This window comes from Mytilus californianus, unplaced genomic scaffold (genome assembly GCF_021869535.1).
Source record: "Mytilus californianus isolate M0D057914Y unplaced genomic scaffold, xbMytCali1.0.p SCAF_6, whole genome shotgun sequence".
Classification (NCBI taxonomy): Eukaryota; Metazoa; Mollusca; class Bivalvia; order Mytilida; family Mytilidae; genus Mytilus; species Mytilus californianus.
The window spans coordinates 107,806,774-107,821,865 of NW_026262712.1; the positions used below are offsets into that span (position 1 = coordinate 107,806,774).

The 15,092-nt window shown below is 31.0% G+C and overlaps 1 protein-coding gene across 1 annotated transcript in view; it reads right to left on the reverse strand.

Moving 5' to 3' along the window:
* Positions 1-1,693: 1,693 nt before the first annotated feature.
* LOC127704256 (vacuolar protein sorting-associated protein 18 homolog) overlaps positions 1,694-15,092 on the reverse strand; it is a 53,532-nt gene continuing 40,133 nt past the window's right edge. Inside the window, exons 21-28 of the mRNA XM_052208221.1 lie at positions 13,041-13,172; positions 12,736-12,820; positions 12,222-12,349; positions 10,574-10,695; positions 9,144-9,261; positions 8,438-8,581; positions 6,931-6,989; positions 1,694-4,636 (exon numbers count right to left, since the gene is read on the reverse strand). Of these exons, the coding sequence (XP_052064181.1) occupies positions 4,573-4,636; positions 6,931-6,989; positions 8,438-8,581; positions 9,144-9,261; positions 10,574-10,695; positions 12,222-12,349; positions 12,736-12,820; positions 13,041-13,172 (852 nt within the window). The 3' untranslated portion in view covers positions 1,694-4,572. The remainder of the gene's footprint in view (positions 4,637-6,930; positions 6,990-8,437; positions 8,582-9,143; positions 9,262-10,573; positions 10,696-12,221; positions 12,350-12,735; positions 12,821-13,040; positions 13,173-15,092) is intronic.

Sequence of the window (15,092 nt, forward strand, 5' to 3'; positions counted from 1 at the left end):
AGAAAAACAACTGCCATATTCCAGTTTTCAAAATTATATGCCATATTTTAATTCCTTGTTTAAATTAGTTCACCCGGTTGGAAGTTGGACTGTGCAGTTTTTATTATTTATATGACATGTATTTATGGTCAAAAAAGACAACAGGGATGTTTGCTCTCATAAAACTGGTTTTACTTGCCAAGTTTTTGTGCCAAGTCAGGATCTGGATTATGTGTTGTTAGTTGTTGTTTGTCTTTGTTTGTGTGTCTATCCCATTGGAAAAGTAAGAGGTTTGTGGTTTTGGGTAATCTGTTGTACAGTATAGATCAGTATAGTATTGTTGGTGATTCCAATTATCCTTTTCATGTACTTTGTATTTATTAATACTCATGTGATTCCAATTCAAGTGGATTTCATATGTTCCACGAAGTACAAATTTCTATAGCTTGAATGCATACTTTGGCAAATCCAAGAAATCAAATATCTACGAAAATAATCAAAGCATCGTCGGTGCTGCGATTCAACCATTTTTTAGCTATTGCAGGTAGACAGACATTTTTTCTGATCTCATTTTTAATAAAAAAAAAATGTATACGTGCTCCTGTAAGACATTTAGAGACAACCATCACAACTTTGGTAAAGTGATTTTGGCAAAAAATGTTAATTTGTGTTCAAACCGAAAAGAAACCAATGGACAATCTAATATCATGTGTTTAAAAAAAAAAAAAAGACAACACAAGGATCATATTCGCTAGCCAAGGGTTACGATCCACTTCCCTCCTCTCCACCCTTGGCAGATTAAGCCAACATTTGTGATAACAATGTTGCGCCATCTATGGGTAGATTAAAGTCACGCCCATTCCTAATACATTATTCTTGACCAATGGTAGCACTCGAACTCTTCAATTTGGAGGTAAAACACGGTAGCGTCTAGATTCTACACACTTAGTAAAGCAGGAAACGAAAATATACGTTGACATTAATGCATTTGTGCAAGAAACATACACAGGAACTTCTAATAGTTGATTAAAAACATTCAAATTGTCACTAAATATAGTCGTATGTTAAAAGATGTAAAGACTTGTTGCACAATAAGCACGTGGCAATTGTTTACATACACTTTCTACATTTACACGTGATTATGTTATAGGCGCTTTTTGAGTTTCGACTGCAACCAATGAAAATCATTACCTTGTGTCTCCGAAATTCTATCTCAATCCGCCAAGGGTGGAGAGGAGGGAAGTGGATCGTAACCATTGGCTAGCGAAGATGCACAAGGATTGAATATAGCACTTTATCATTTTCATTACTATTTCACTAAAACATTACCAGTGTTATTTTTCTTTTTTAAACATAGGTATGCAATTTTTCTACCTGATCTGATGATCATTTATTGATTTTTTATAAAAACTTTGACACTGAAGATGAATAGTTTTATTTCATTTCCATAATCTTACTAAAAAAATTGTGTTCAATTGTCCAAAGATGGAGAATTTCTCAATTTTCATACAAATTCTTTTGATATTTCAATTTTTAGAAGATGTTCTGATTTCCAATATCTTCTTTTTATTCAATTAAATAATGTTTGCAATCATGTTTGCATGATTGCAAATAGAAATCTTCAAAGGAAGGTGTAGTATATTTTTTTTATTGAAGTTTGACTTAATAATTTCAGAAAAGAGGCATTGAAAATGCACTTTAACAACAACAAAAATTATATACCAACAATTTTTTATTTTAATTGGTGTTCATTCTTCATTGAGAAAAATAATTTCCTGTATTCAAATATACATGTACAAATACATTACACTGTTAAATAGCAATATTAACAAATAAATTTTATATAGATATAAGAAGATGTGGTATGAGTGCCAATGAGACAACTCTCCATCCAAGTCAAAATTTATAAAAGTAAACCATTATAGGTCACAGTACGGTCTTCAACACGGATATGTATACACTGTATTTAAAAGAATGTTGATGTTATTACTGATAATAATTGATTACTTTTTACTGAGCTTTTTCCCAGGAGATTCAGTAACTAATAACAGGGATACTTGTGCTAACGCTGTGATCCGAGTAAATTGTTAAAACAGCAGATATGTAATAAAAGATATTTACTTTCCAAAAAAAAAACAAACAAAAAAAAAATCTTATTGCAGAAAATCTCCAGATTAGAGTTATGCAATTTTTTTTATTGTTTCAATCTAAATAGTGATAATTGAAACTTAAATTAACCAAAAATTTTGACTAATATCAGATGATTTTTAACACTAATTTTTCAAGTAAAATAGATCCTGCTTGCACTTTTTCGTACATATTTTTTTTTCTTTTCCTTTCAAAAAATGCATCTTTTTTATCGTTAATTATTCATCTCTGAGAGATAATTCACTGAATAATTTTATGTAGTGTAGATCAAAAGTGATTATAGGTATACTATTGAGGTCAATATTATTGTGTAATAAAAGAGATATCAAAACTGATCAATTAAGATTGACATTAAAGTGGAGGGTATTCCAATTAATACTCCACCTTTGAGTGAAATATTTGTAAGCAATGACAGTTGTCAATTAGTTCTCTTATTTGCCTAAGAAAAGAATTAAAATAATAGCATTTCAAAAAAGTGTGAGAATCAACTTTGATATCAATACACATCTTGTACCACATGTTGTTCAATTACTTACACAAGTCTTAGATACTGATAAAATACTTTCAAAATTCTCATCAACTGCTCAAATTTGATATATTACATTTTCACATTACTAGTAATTCAAAATAAATAGTAATCTATTATAAATTTTGATGTATAAAGGAACTATATGCAAGTGTATATCTAAGATACAGGAGCTATTCGACCAATCTTTTCTTGATTTAAGGGCAAATAACATGTCAAAAGTTGGCAATAGTTAACTAAAATTGTGTATAAAGTTTCTGCAAGTCATAAAAACACATAATTAGTTTCATGATATGTCTTCAACTTCTAATTCTGCACCATCTCCAAATCCGGAGTGATCACATAGATCCAGCATGGCTGAATCGAAATATTCCTCAAACCATGAAAATAAATGAATCCACAGTATTACATAGGATGAGGGTTGGTAATTTTGTTTGTCCCTTATAAGTCTGTTCATTTAACATTATGTTTATAAAATGCAGTGATTTATCAGATAGATTATCATTACTAAGAAGTGTGGTTCTTAAGTGTTTCTTGTTTTTTATATAGATTAGACCGTTGGTTTTCCTGTTTGAATTGTTATACATTATTCATTTTCGAGCCCTTTATAGCTTGCTGTTCGGTGTGAGCCAAGGCTCCGTGTTGGAGGCCGTACTTTGACCTATAATTGTTTACTTTTTACACATTGTGACTTGGATGGAAGGTTGTCTCATTGGTACTCATACCACATCTTCTTATTTCTACTTACCATTTTCAAAAAAGATTATGCTTAAACATAAACAACTTAAAACAATGAATAGTCTCTCCCAATATTTCGTTAAACTGTTTTGATTGGTTGGTGATTAACTTTTTTCTCATTCATTCTCATTGTAATTCATAAATCATTTATTTTTTTGGATTTTTATTATCATTATCAAATGAGTATTGCACATAACATAATAGATTATAACAAAACAATCATAACAAAAACATTACCGTATTAATACAAACATTATATTCATTATATTTGGCTCAGCCTACAGCAAAAAAGTACGCAATTCTTCTTCCAAGTCAGTGAATCCTTCATCTATACAAAAATGTATGGTTAATTTTTGTAAGGAGTAATTTTCATTATTATTTTGGTTAATTTTTGTAAGGAGTAATTTTCATTATTATTTTTAAGTTTAAATCAAACCTTGCTATTTAATTAAATTATTAAAAACAAATATTCCATATTTCACAACTGAATGCAATGTAACTGAAACAATATTTTTTTTTTTAAATATTTGAAATGAATGAAGAAGAAGAATGTTTAAAAGGACAAATAAAAAGTAGATAATGCCAATGCAATTAATTTTTTCCTCTGATACACAAATTGATATGGCTTCAACTAAGGAAAGCTCCATAGGAGCTATTGTGTTTATAGACCTTTAATGTCATTTTTCTCTCTTTTACTCATAAAAGTGCAATTGGCTTTTTGAGCCTTTATTTTCAGACATTATTATCAGTATTTGAAGATTAAACTTCTGAGAGTTGTAAAATATTGTATTCAACATGATGCTGTGATATTTTTTCCTATTGATTTCTACATGATAACTGATTAATCATTGTTATCTCTTTCTAGAAACCCATTAACATGTGTTCTTTATGTGTTGTCAGCATGTTAAGTCACCTTTTATCATGATGTCCAAATGGGAAAAATCAAACAATACCAAAAAAATTTGTGGATCAATTCAGCAAAATTTCAAATGACAAATGGCTGAAAACACTAAAACCAGACATTGTTTAGCAATAAATAAATAAAATTGCATCAAAATGTACAAATCAGTACAGAATTGAAATTAAATTGAATTGAACTGTTTATCCACTGTTTTTTTTCAATCATTTGTAAATGTTTTACTTATTTCCAGCTAAAAAGAGGATGGTTATCCTGTTTTAATTTAATTCCAGCTAGAATGGGACTGGTCTTCTTCCTCTTCATCAATGAATGGTTTATCTACACATCTGAAAGGATAAATCATTGCTAGGATAAGAAATATTAATAAAATCATGTTTCCTTTGACATTATTATTATGGTTAATAAAACATGTCAGCATGTTTTTCTTATGATTTTTTTCTCAGTATATTTTGGATAAACTATGTTATGTGCATCCCTTTCAAATAATTTATTTGTCTACACTGTCTTTGTGACTGTGTACTGTGGATTCATCATTGATACCAGATTTTGTGGGATTTTGTAAGTATAGGTGAACCACGACTTTAAATGTCCAAACAAACTGGGAATTTACTGCAGGCTTATATGTAGATTTTTACAAAACCACTAAATCAAAATATCCACGGAAATACAGCTTTTCCTCAATCCATGAAAATTAATGAATCCACAGTAATAGAATTGTTCGAGTATCAACTTGATGTCAACCATAATAATGTATCTTTTTTTCCAAAACATTACTTGCATAAAAGCCTTAAAATCTTTTTTTTTTAAGAAATTTATATTCACTAAAATACAGCTTTTCCTCAATCAAGGAAAATTAATGAATCCACAGACAGTAACAGAATTGTTTGAGTATCAACTCTTAATAATGTAATTTTTTTTTACAATCTATATCAGTGTTTTTGTTTGATTTCCTTTTGCAACTTCAAATCCATTAGTCACACTAAACATATAAATGGACTGAGGTTTGCTTATGAAGTTTTTTGTTCCCAATGGTTAAAAGTGCATTTAAAATTCAATTTACAATACAACATAAGGATTTTTTTTAATTTGTAATATGGACGGATGAGTTCATGTTTAACACTGGGACCATGTCCAGAAAATTGAATTGATACCATGATGATAACAAATTTGAAAATGAACGCTTCCTTGTTAAAGACAGACAAACCAAGCCAGATTTTTATAATTCTACCTTAGAAGATAACAGTCCATAAGAGAGCATGTCACCTCAAAGGATCAACCTTACAAGGTAACAGTCCATAAGAGAGCATGTCACCTCAAAGGATCAACCTTACAAGGTAACAGTCCATAAGAGAGCATGTCACCTCAAAAGGATCAACCTTACAAGGTAACAGTCCATAAGAGAGCATGTCACCTCAAAGGATCAACCTTACAAAGTAACAGTCCATAAGAGAGCATGTCACCACAAAGGATCAACCTTACAAGGTAACAGTCCATAAGAGAGCATGTCACCACAAAGGATCAACCTTACAAGGTAACAGTCCATAAGAGAGCATGTCACCTCAAAGGATCAACCTTACAAGGTAACAGTCCATAAGAGAGCATGTCACCACAAAGGATCAACCTTACAAGGTAACAGTCCATAAGAGAGCATGTCACCTCAAAGGATCAACCTTACAAGGTAACAGTCCATAAGAGAGCATGTCACCTCAAAGGATCAACCTTACAAGGTAACAGTCCATAAGAGAGCATGTCACCTCAAAGGATCAACCTTACAAGGTAACAGTCCATAAGAGAGCATGTCACCTCAAAGGATCAACCTTACAAGGTAACAGTCCATAAGAGAGCATGTCACCACAAACCATCAAATGGACACAATAATGTGGATCTTTGTACAAGCCATCAAAATTATTATTCCTATACCTATGTGTTCAAAGTTTTAGCTGTACAGACTAAAGCCTGAGAGAAGTGTCTGGTTTTTTTTTATTACATTTCAGCAAAGTATAAAACATTCTGTCAAAAGACACTGCAAAAAACAGCCATTTAATTGGTTCTAGTGAACTAGAAATTGGGGATGACTTGGTAATGTTAAGAACTCCAGGGCTTGCGGTCATAAAAGTTTTGAGCACGATTATCGTACTCAGACTCAGAAATCAACCAATCAAAATACTGGATTTAGTGTTTCAAGCACAAATATTGTACTCCGAGTACTGAGTACAGTTTTATGACCGAGGACCCTGAACTTAGTTTTAAATTAGTTTTGTCCATTCACTACCTGTTTCTATATCTAGCAAATTCATTCCATTCTTTTTTCTTAAAAAGACTTGTCTTCTATCTCAAAGTCTAAATTATATTGGTAATTTAGGATTATTGTATCATAAACTCATCATAGATACCAGGATAAAAATTTTGTACACCAGATGTGCATTTCGTCTAAGTGACGCTCAAATGAAAACAGTTAAAATGTCCTTGGTTAAAATATTACATTGTACAAGCCTTCAATTGCAAGTAATATTCTACCAGGGATAATATTCTTATTTATAGTATGGACAAATTTTAAATGACAAAAGATAATTTTTGGTCATGTTCATTGGAAATTGCTATACAATATACTAATGTATACCTTATCATAAAATCACCACAATAAAGACATTCTGATGCTACAAGATCATCTAATTCTGCCTGAAAGTACAAAAAAAAACAAATTTCAAACATTTGATTCATAACTAACTATCGTATAAGTATTGCAAAGTGCCTGAGCTAGACCTAAAGGCTAGTCAAGGTTGTTGAACACCCTCATAGTAGTCAATGTGCAAAATATTCCATGTTTATTTCCTGTAAATATTCAATGTCAAGCTCTTCGTTGGTGGTGAAAAATCATACCAATATATCTTGAATATCTTTCCAAAGAGTTTAAAATAAAAACAACAGAAAGAAGTTGTGCCGTTTGATCTTTTGACAAATATATGAATCAAATTTGTAACATTGTCCTCTGAGCTTGACATGAAAAGCTTAAATATGAAACACTAAATGGTTTAGAACACTCAGGAGAAGTATCATACAATATCAATGACAATGATCATGGATTTCAAAACTTGTACACCAGAAACAACTGAAATATTCTTGGGTATAAAAACTAATTTATCCAAGCAGTTGAAAAGATTTAGGCCTCACAAGATTTATGACAGATGAATACTTGGATGGAATGGTTTCAACCACCTGATTTCTACATAGTTCCATTTAGTAGTTTTCCAGACTCTAACAATGATAAGTCTTCAAATAATATATAGATATAAGAAGATGTGGTATGAGTGCCAATGAGACAACTCTCCATCCAAGTCACAATTTGTAAAAGTAAAGCATTATAGGTCAAAGTACGGTCTTCAACACGAAGCCTCTGCTCACATCAAACAGCAAGCTATAAAGGGCCCCAAAAATGACTAGTGTAAAACCATTTAAACAGGAAAACCAACGGTCAATCTATATAAAAAAACGGGAAACGAGAAACACTTATGAACCATATCAACAAACGACAACCACTGAACATCAGGCTCAATACATGTATTAAGATCCCATTTGTAACAACACCATCTATCACTAAAAGGGGAAAAAATCAACAAAATAATACACATTATAATATTTATATTTAATTGGTACTAATTTTCCTTGAATTATCCTTCAAAATATAAACTGTTTTTGCCACAATAAATCAATTTATAACACTGAGATCAAGAAAACAAAAGATCCATACATGTTTCCAATGTTTGTGTTTGGAAGGTTATGCATTTGATGGCTGTTCATTTCAGAATATACCTTATCTGCGACAACTGACATAAGAATTTGTGAACTTGAGCTATTGACATCATACAACAATCACTTGTCCTTTCAGGTGTCAGGTATTTTCTATTGTGATGTAAAATTTTACAGGAACCTTTGTGATGTCCAGTTATGTCGAACAATAGCAATAAGGTGAATACAAATATAAACAATATACCCTCAATGTGGTAGCACTCTTACCTTTATATTTAAATGTTTAGGAATGTTTAATGTGATGTCCAGTTATGGTGGACAATAGCAAGAAGGTGAATTCAAATATATACAATATCCCCTCAATGTGGTAGCACTCGTACCTTTATATCTAAATGTTTAGGAATGTTTAGCGACGATAAATCATTTGATTGTTGTTGTTGTAATTTACTGCTTTCATGTTCTGCAAGTTTCCTTTGTAAATCTACCACACGGTTTTTCTTTGTAGTTGTTAAATTTGGTATCACCTGAAAAAAGTAATCCAATATCATTTCATGTTATAGTGAATTATAGTGTTTGTTCAAGCTATGAGATAAGTAACAGGGGTTAAAATTGTTTAGTACAACTGTACTTTTCTGCCACCTCCCATTGTTTTATGCCCCCTTTTTTTGTTGAAAATCCTGGATCTGCCAGTGACTATGTCAGTGACTGGTACCCTGTAACAACTGACATTGCTGTCCAAATATTAACTTTTATTTGACGAGTTTTTAATCGTGATCAGCATAACTGAGTAAACTAACATACACCACATATCACCTTTATTCACATTCCTTTCCTGAATATCTTAAACTAGTTACCATGCCATACTTGTAAAATTTGAATTACATATCTTTTAAAATCATTCAATCAAATTGTCTTTTGATTGGGAGTTTTATTCTTTTTTATTCCCCCATCATATTCACTTTAGCTCTCATCCTAATATTTTGCTCAATAATGACAGATGTTTTAATTTCAGCCCAACTTAATTTTCATCTCCATTTATATAGTGCAGACTGCTCTTTAAATGTACAAACTAAATAAATAACCTACTTCTTCTATCAAACAGTCTGAATGGAATTTATGTTGGCATGGAAATAAGTAGAACCCTCGGGTCATCAATGGATAATTACAAGCTGCACATTTATCATTCGCCTTCACTGTTGAATATCTGAAATATAAAAGATATAAAATTTCCCCATTAACTTAACTGTATATATATATATATATATGTAATATTAAAATAGATACCAAATTCAACTTAGGCCTCACTGTGACTTTAAGATGTAGAACAGCAATAAAAGCACTGTTCCTTTGCTTTTGCATTTTTTGCTATGCATGTACTGATTTTGTGTCGTGGATGGATACCCCATATCCTTTTTTTTTCTATTATTGGAATTTACTATAGTGTTGTACCAAGCATTGGAACAAGGCAATGTAACTCTTTAAATTAGTTTTTTAGTGTTCATAATGTTCAGGTCAGATCATGAACCTTTAACATATTAATTTGCATGGCAATACCTAAAACTTTTAAAATATTAAATTCTTTTGATGAGCAATAAATATATATAACAGTGAATTTTATTTCCAATTTATGCCAAGCAAAAATACCAAGCGATCCTTGAACACAGAAGAGGTGTTGTAATAATTCAGACAATAAAATGCATTTCATTTACTGTAAATTCAGAGATTATTGTGTGCATTTATTATTGCGATTTTCGAAGAATAGACAAAAATGGGAGATTAATTATTGCAATTTCTGGAAAATCTGCATACAGATATATGTATCAGATATCAGAATGAGAGTTTATATTATTGCGATAGCCACCAAGTCCCATTATATGCATTAATAAAAATCTCCCAATAATTTCTGAATTTACAGTATCACTATTTTTTAACCCAAGCAACTTTTGTTGTGTATTTTCATTGTATATAAAATATATCTCAATTTTATTCTCATCTACACCAACAGGAAAACCTTTGAGTCAATGAAAACTGATAAAATTTTACTTATTATCATTTTGATGTCTTAAAAACATATGAATTTACATTATTTTTATTTACTTTACTGACAGGCATGTTGTTTGGTGGTTCGGATAATTTTAAAGAGTTGATAAATATATTGCAAAATACACTCATTTGGAAATTTTTTGCTTCTTTTTTTTGATGCTCATTACTCATCTTTGGTTGTAGACTTAGAAGATATAGTACAAATCTGTGAAGACGTTTATCATAGCTGTGGCAAAAAAAAATTTAATGTAAAATGAAATAACCTTTTTTTATAATAGTTTCAATATTTCAGGATATATGGCTACTGTTCATCTTGATCATTCATAACATTCAAATCACATAGAATAATTGATATTTAATTAAGGCAGACAGGCTTCACCTACAGAGGTGTGTAATTTTAGTAATTTGATTAAAAAAAATTAATCATACATTTAACTGTTATTAAAACTGGACTAAAAAAACATTAAACATACTTATTTCTAAAACTTTGTATTTCTTTACGGATTTCTTCTGCACTTCCTGTAGCTTCATCCATCTCTTCTTTTAATGTTTCTATATGACTGTTGTATTCTTGCAATGATGTAATGATGGCATCCTGGAATGACCAAATAAGAAATCAGATTCATCTCCAGTGTTTTATGTCATAGTAAGGCCATATTAAGTCATACATTTGATCTATTTTAGTGTAGACTTTCCAAAGCCCATTTTTGTTCTTCACCTATATAAAGTATGAGGTCAAGGTAATTTGATTCTAAACATTTTCTGTTTACTTTTGGAACTTTGATCTGTGTCCTGGAACAACCAAAAAAGAAATCAGATTTATATCCAGTGAAATTGTGGCATAAAATTTGATACAGTGGAACATTCAATGAGTAAATTTATAAAATAACGACTTTTGAATGGAAAGCAATATGTAAATGTTTGTAGTAAAAGCAGAATTACATAGATATCTGTAAAAAGTTTGCATATTCTTTACAGATAAAAGAATCTGACAACATTACTAATAAGGTTTTTAATTACAAAAATGTGCAATGGTCTATTGGCAGACACTTTTTGTATTATAACAAGCTTTCATCATCAGACAATACTTTTCTATGGTGAACACTATATTAAGTTCTTGTGTTTAATTCTGATTTTATAAACCAAAATATCAAGACTTGGTAGTTCCAAAATGGCGCTCCTTCCTGTCACATTTGATGATTGATTGATGGTTGGTGTTTAACCCCACTTTCAGCACTATAAGCTATATCGTTGCAGTCAGTTTTTATTTGGGCACAGATTGTCACATTTGATAAATTTTCCTTAGTTTATCTAAATATATAGGGTCAAGGGAAAGGATATTGTAAACATTATCAGTCAAATGTGGTTGTGCAACAAATAAAATAACTCAGTATCTATCAAGAATTATTCTTACTGCCATACTTGATTTCATCTGGTTTAGTGGTTCTCTAGGTTTCATTTTTTTTCTAAATGTCTTGTGTTAAATAGTCCCTAACAGTGTGATATATAGAGTGATATATATAGAGAATATCATATGGCTTTTTCAATATCACACCTGTATCAACCTGAGACACCAATATAATCCTAAGAGCTCTGCTCGAGGGATTATTAGGTTGAGGGTTGATAAGGTGTGTGATATTGAAAAGGCCATATCATATACATTTTATTATATATTTCAAGTAGAGTTGATTCTAGATTTTTTTTATGTGACGTGACGTCATACAGATAAGGTGTTTGATAAAGCCTTTGCAATGGTGATTGATATCGATGATGTGACGTCATACAGATTAAGGGTGTGATAAAGCCTTTGCAACCGTAACTGCTATCGATATCATTATGGATGGCTGATACAGCACGATTGCCATTGATTGTATTACACATACAATTTACATGTATTTACTTCTAAGTAGATAATAAAGCTTGGTACATAGACATCAACATGATCAAGTAACAGTGTTGCAAGGAAGTCAATATCAAGTTTAACTTTAAACTCTTTACCTGATTCTCCAGAAGTAGATAAAATATAAACAGATTTTTTTTTGAAGAAGTATAAAAGTAACTACATAAAATTGCTTAAATGCATAGTTCACGAATGGTGGTATAATATATAATTTTAAATACCTTAAAATGGTCAATGGTAACAAAATCAGGAAAAAATGGTAGGATATCTTCAATTTTAAGTAAATCACACTCATGGAGAAATTCCATGGCTCTTTTTACATCTTTTTCTTTTTCTACAACATGTCTGGCTGCAAAAATAATGTAACAAAATAATTTTACAAATGAGGACAAAAGGAAGCAATTCAACATTTACTGTCATTTCTTAAAACTTTTCAGAATCAATATAAAAAAATTCCAAACCTCTTTCAAGTAAGCTCTAGACAGAAAATTTATGAAAGTTTGCTAAAAAATCATGTTCAAAAATTAAAATAAAATGAAGATAAAAATCTATGTGAAATACCCATTAATCATGCAAATTAGATTCCTAAAAACCAGTAGCCACCAGTAACATGTTGTTTTTGTAATTGGTATACTATGTATAATTCCAGTAGATAGTAAGATTGAAGTTAGGCGAAGGGATACAGGTTCTTTAGAACCCCTTTCTCTTTGAATTATCTTTGCTTATCTAACTTACCAATTCTAAGCCAAAGTTTCTTTTTTAACTCATCGTCAGTATCTTCAGGTTTTTCAGCTTGTTGCTTAGCTAACTCTACATCAACCTAAATGAAAAAAAAAATGCTTTTCATATATTTCATTGTCCTTAGTTCTACTGTAAAATAACTGCTTTCAATAAAATTATAATTTTCTGTCAGGTTAAGTTCAGTATGACCTATTATCCTTTTATAAAAGATTGACAGATTATAATTCCTGTTTTATGTATTGTATGTTGTTATGTTCTATATAACAATCAGACTGTAATTCTAATCAAAGTACACTCACGTCTAATGCTAAATCTACAGCTTCTTCATACAGTCCCATTAAAGAATAAATATGTACACAGGCCTTCTTACGATCATGTTCCATACACAATCTTAATGCATATTTCAAATCATAACAGACTTCATCTGAATCCTAGAAAAAAACAAAAAATCACATGATAGATAAATGATTTAAAGATGGAAGAAAGAAATACAAAGTCAATTTCTCTATTTTGTTGCGCCATAATGTTTTATGTATTATTGGAAGAGGTACATTTGGCCCATACCTACTTTTTATTTTATTAAGCATATCATCTGAAATTTAGTCAAATAAAATCAAACAAGAGTGCACAAACTCAGACCTAACTAATAAAAATTAACACTGACAAATGAACCATGAAAATGAGGTCAAGGCCAGATAATCCATAACAATGACATCTACAACTGATAATCATTCTATCCATTAAATATAGTTGACCTCCTTATAGTATATGAGGAATAGAACTAATCATGAAGACATAATGCTGCCTGGTGAACAATAAAAATGAAGTCAGGATGAGAGACTCTGTCAGAAAGACATTTACATCTTACAATCATTCAACAAACCAAATATTGTTGACCTTTTATTTATAGTATCTGAGAAACAGACCTAATTTTAGTTTGTTCTTATGTTGTGCTGTTACACCACTGTCCCAGGTTAGGGGGAGGGTTGAGCGCTCACAAACATGTTAAACCTTGCATGCTTACATCCACTTTATTTGAACTTTGGTGGATAGTTGTCTCATTGGCAATCATACCTCATCTCCTTATTTTTATACTATTAAATCATGAAAACATAATCATGAAGATTAGATCAAGGTCAGATGAACTCTGTCAAACAGACATGTATACCTTACAGTCATTATATATACAGATTATAGTTAAAGTATGTGCCAAAATGAATGCATTATTTTGTCCCTGTGACTTCACATAACTCCAAAACTAGTTATTCAAATTAATGGTATGAATTAATTTCATGATCAAGCAGTTAGACAACATGACTTTTTGCAAACTGTCAAATTTTTAAACAAGAGTGCACACGCTGAAATGTCTCGCCTTCTTTACTAATCATTGATATTATGTTGATAGTCCTAAATATAAAGCTTTACTACAACTATCACATACACTTAACATGATCCAAGAAAATGAGGTCAAGGTCATATAAACCAAACAAGAAATACATGTACACCTTACAATCATTCAATACACTAAATATAGTTGACCTATTGTTTATAGTTTCTAAGATACAGACTTAACCAAGAAAACTAAACATTGACCAATGAACCAAGAAAATGAGGTCAAGGTCAGATGAACAATGCCAGGCAGACATGTACTACAGCTTGCAATCCTTCCATACAACAAATATAGTTGACCTATTGCTTATAGTATTAGAAAAACAGACCAAAACACAAAAACTTAACACTGAGCAATGAACCGTGAAAATGAGGTCAAGGTCAAATAAAACCTGCAAGACTGACAGGTACATAATAAAATATTTCCATACACCAAATATAGATGACCTATTGCATATAGTATTAGAAAAAAAAACCAAAACTCAAAAACTTAACTTTGACCACTGAACCATGAAAATGAGGTCAAGGTCAGAAGACACCTACCCGCTAGACATGTACACCTTACAATCATTCCATACACCAAATATAGTAGACCTATGGCATACTGTATAAGAAAAACAGACCAAAACACAAAAACTTAACAATAACCACTGAACCATGAAAATGAGGTCAAGGTCAGATGACACCTGCCAGTTGGACATGTACACCTTACAGTCCTTCCATACACCGAATATACTAGACCTATTGCTTATAGTATCTGAGATATGGACTTGACCACCAAAACTTAACCTTGTTCATTGATCCATGAAATGAGGTCGAGGTCAAGTTAAAACTGTGTGACGGGCATCAGGACCTTGCAAGGTACGCACATACCACATATAGTTGAACTATTGCATATAGTATTAGAAAAAAAGACCAAAACTCAAAAACTTAACTTTGACCACTGAACCATGAAAATGAGG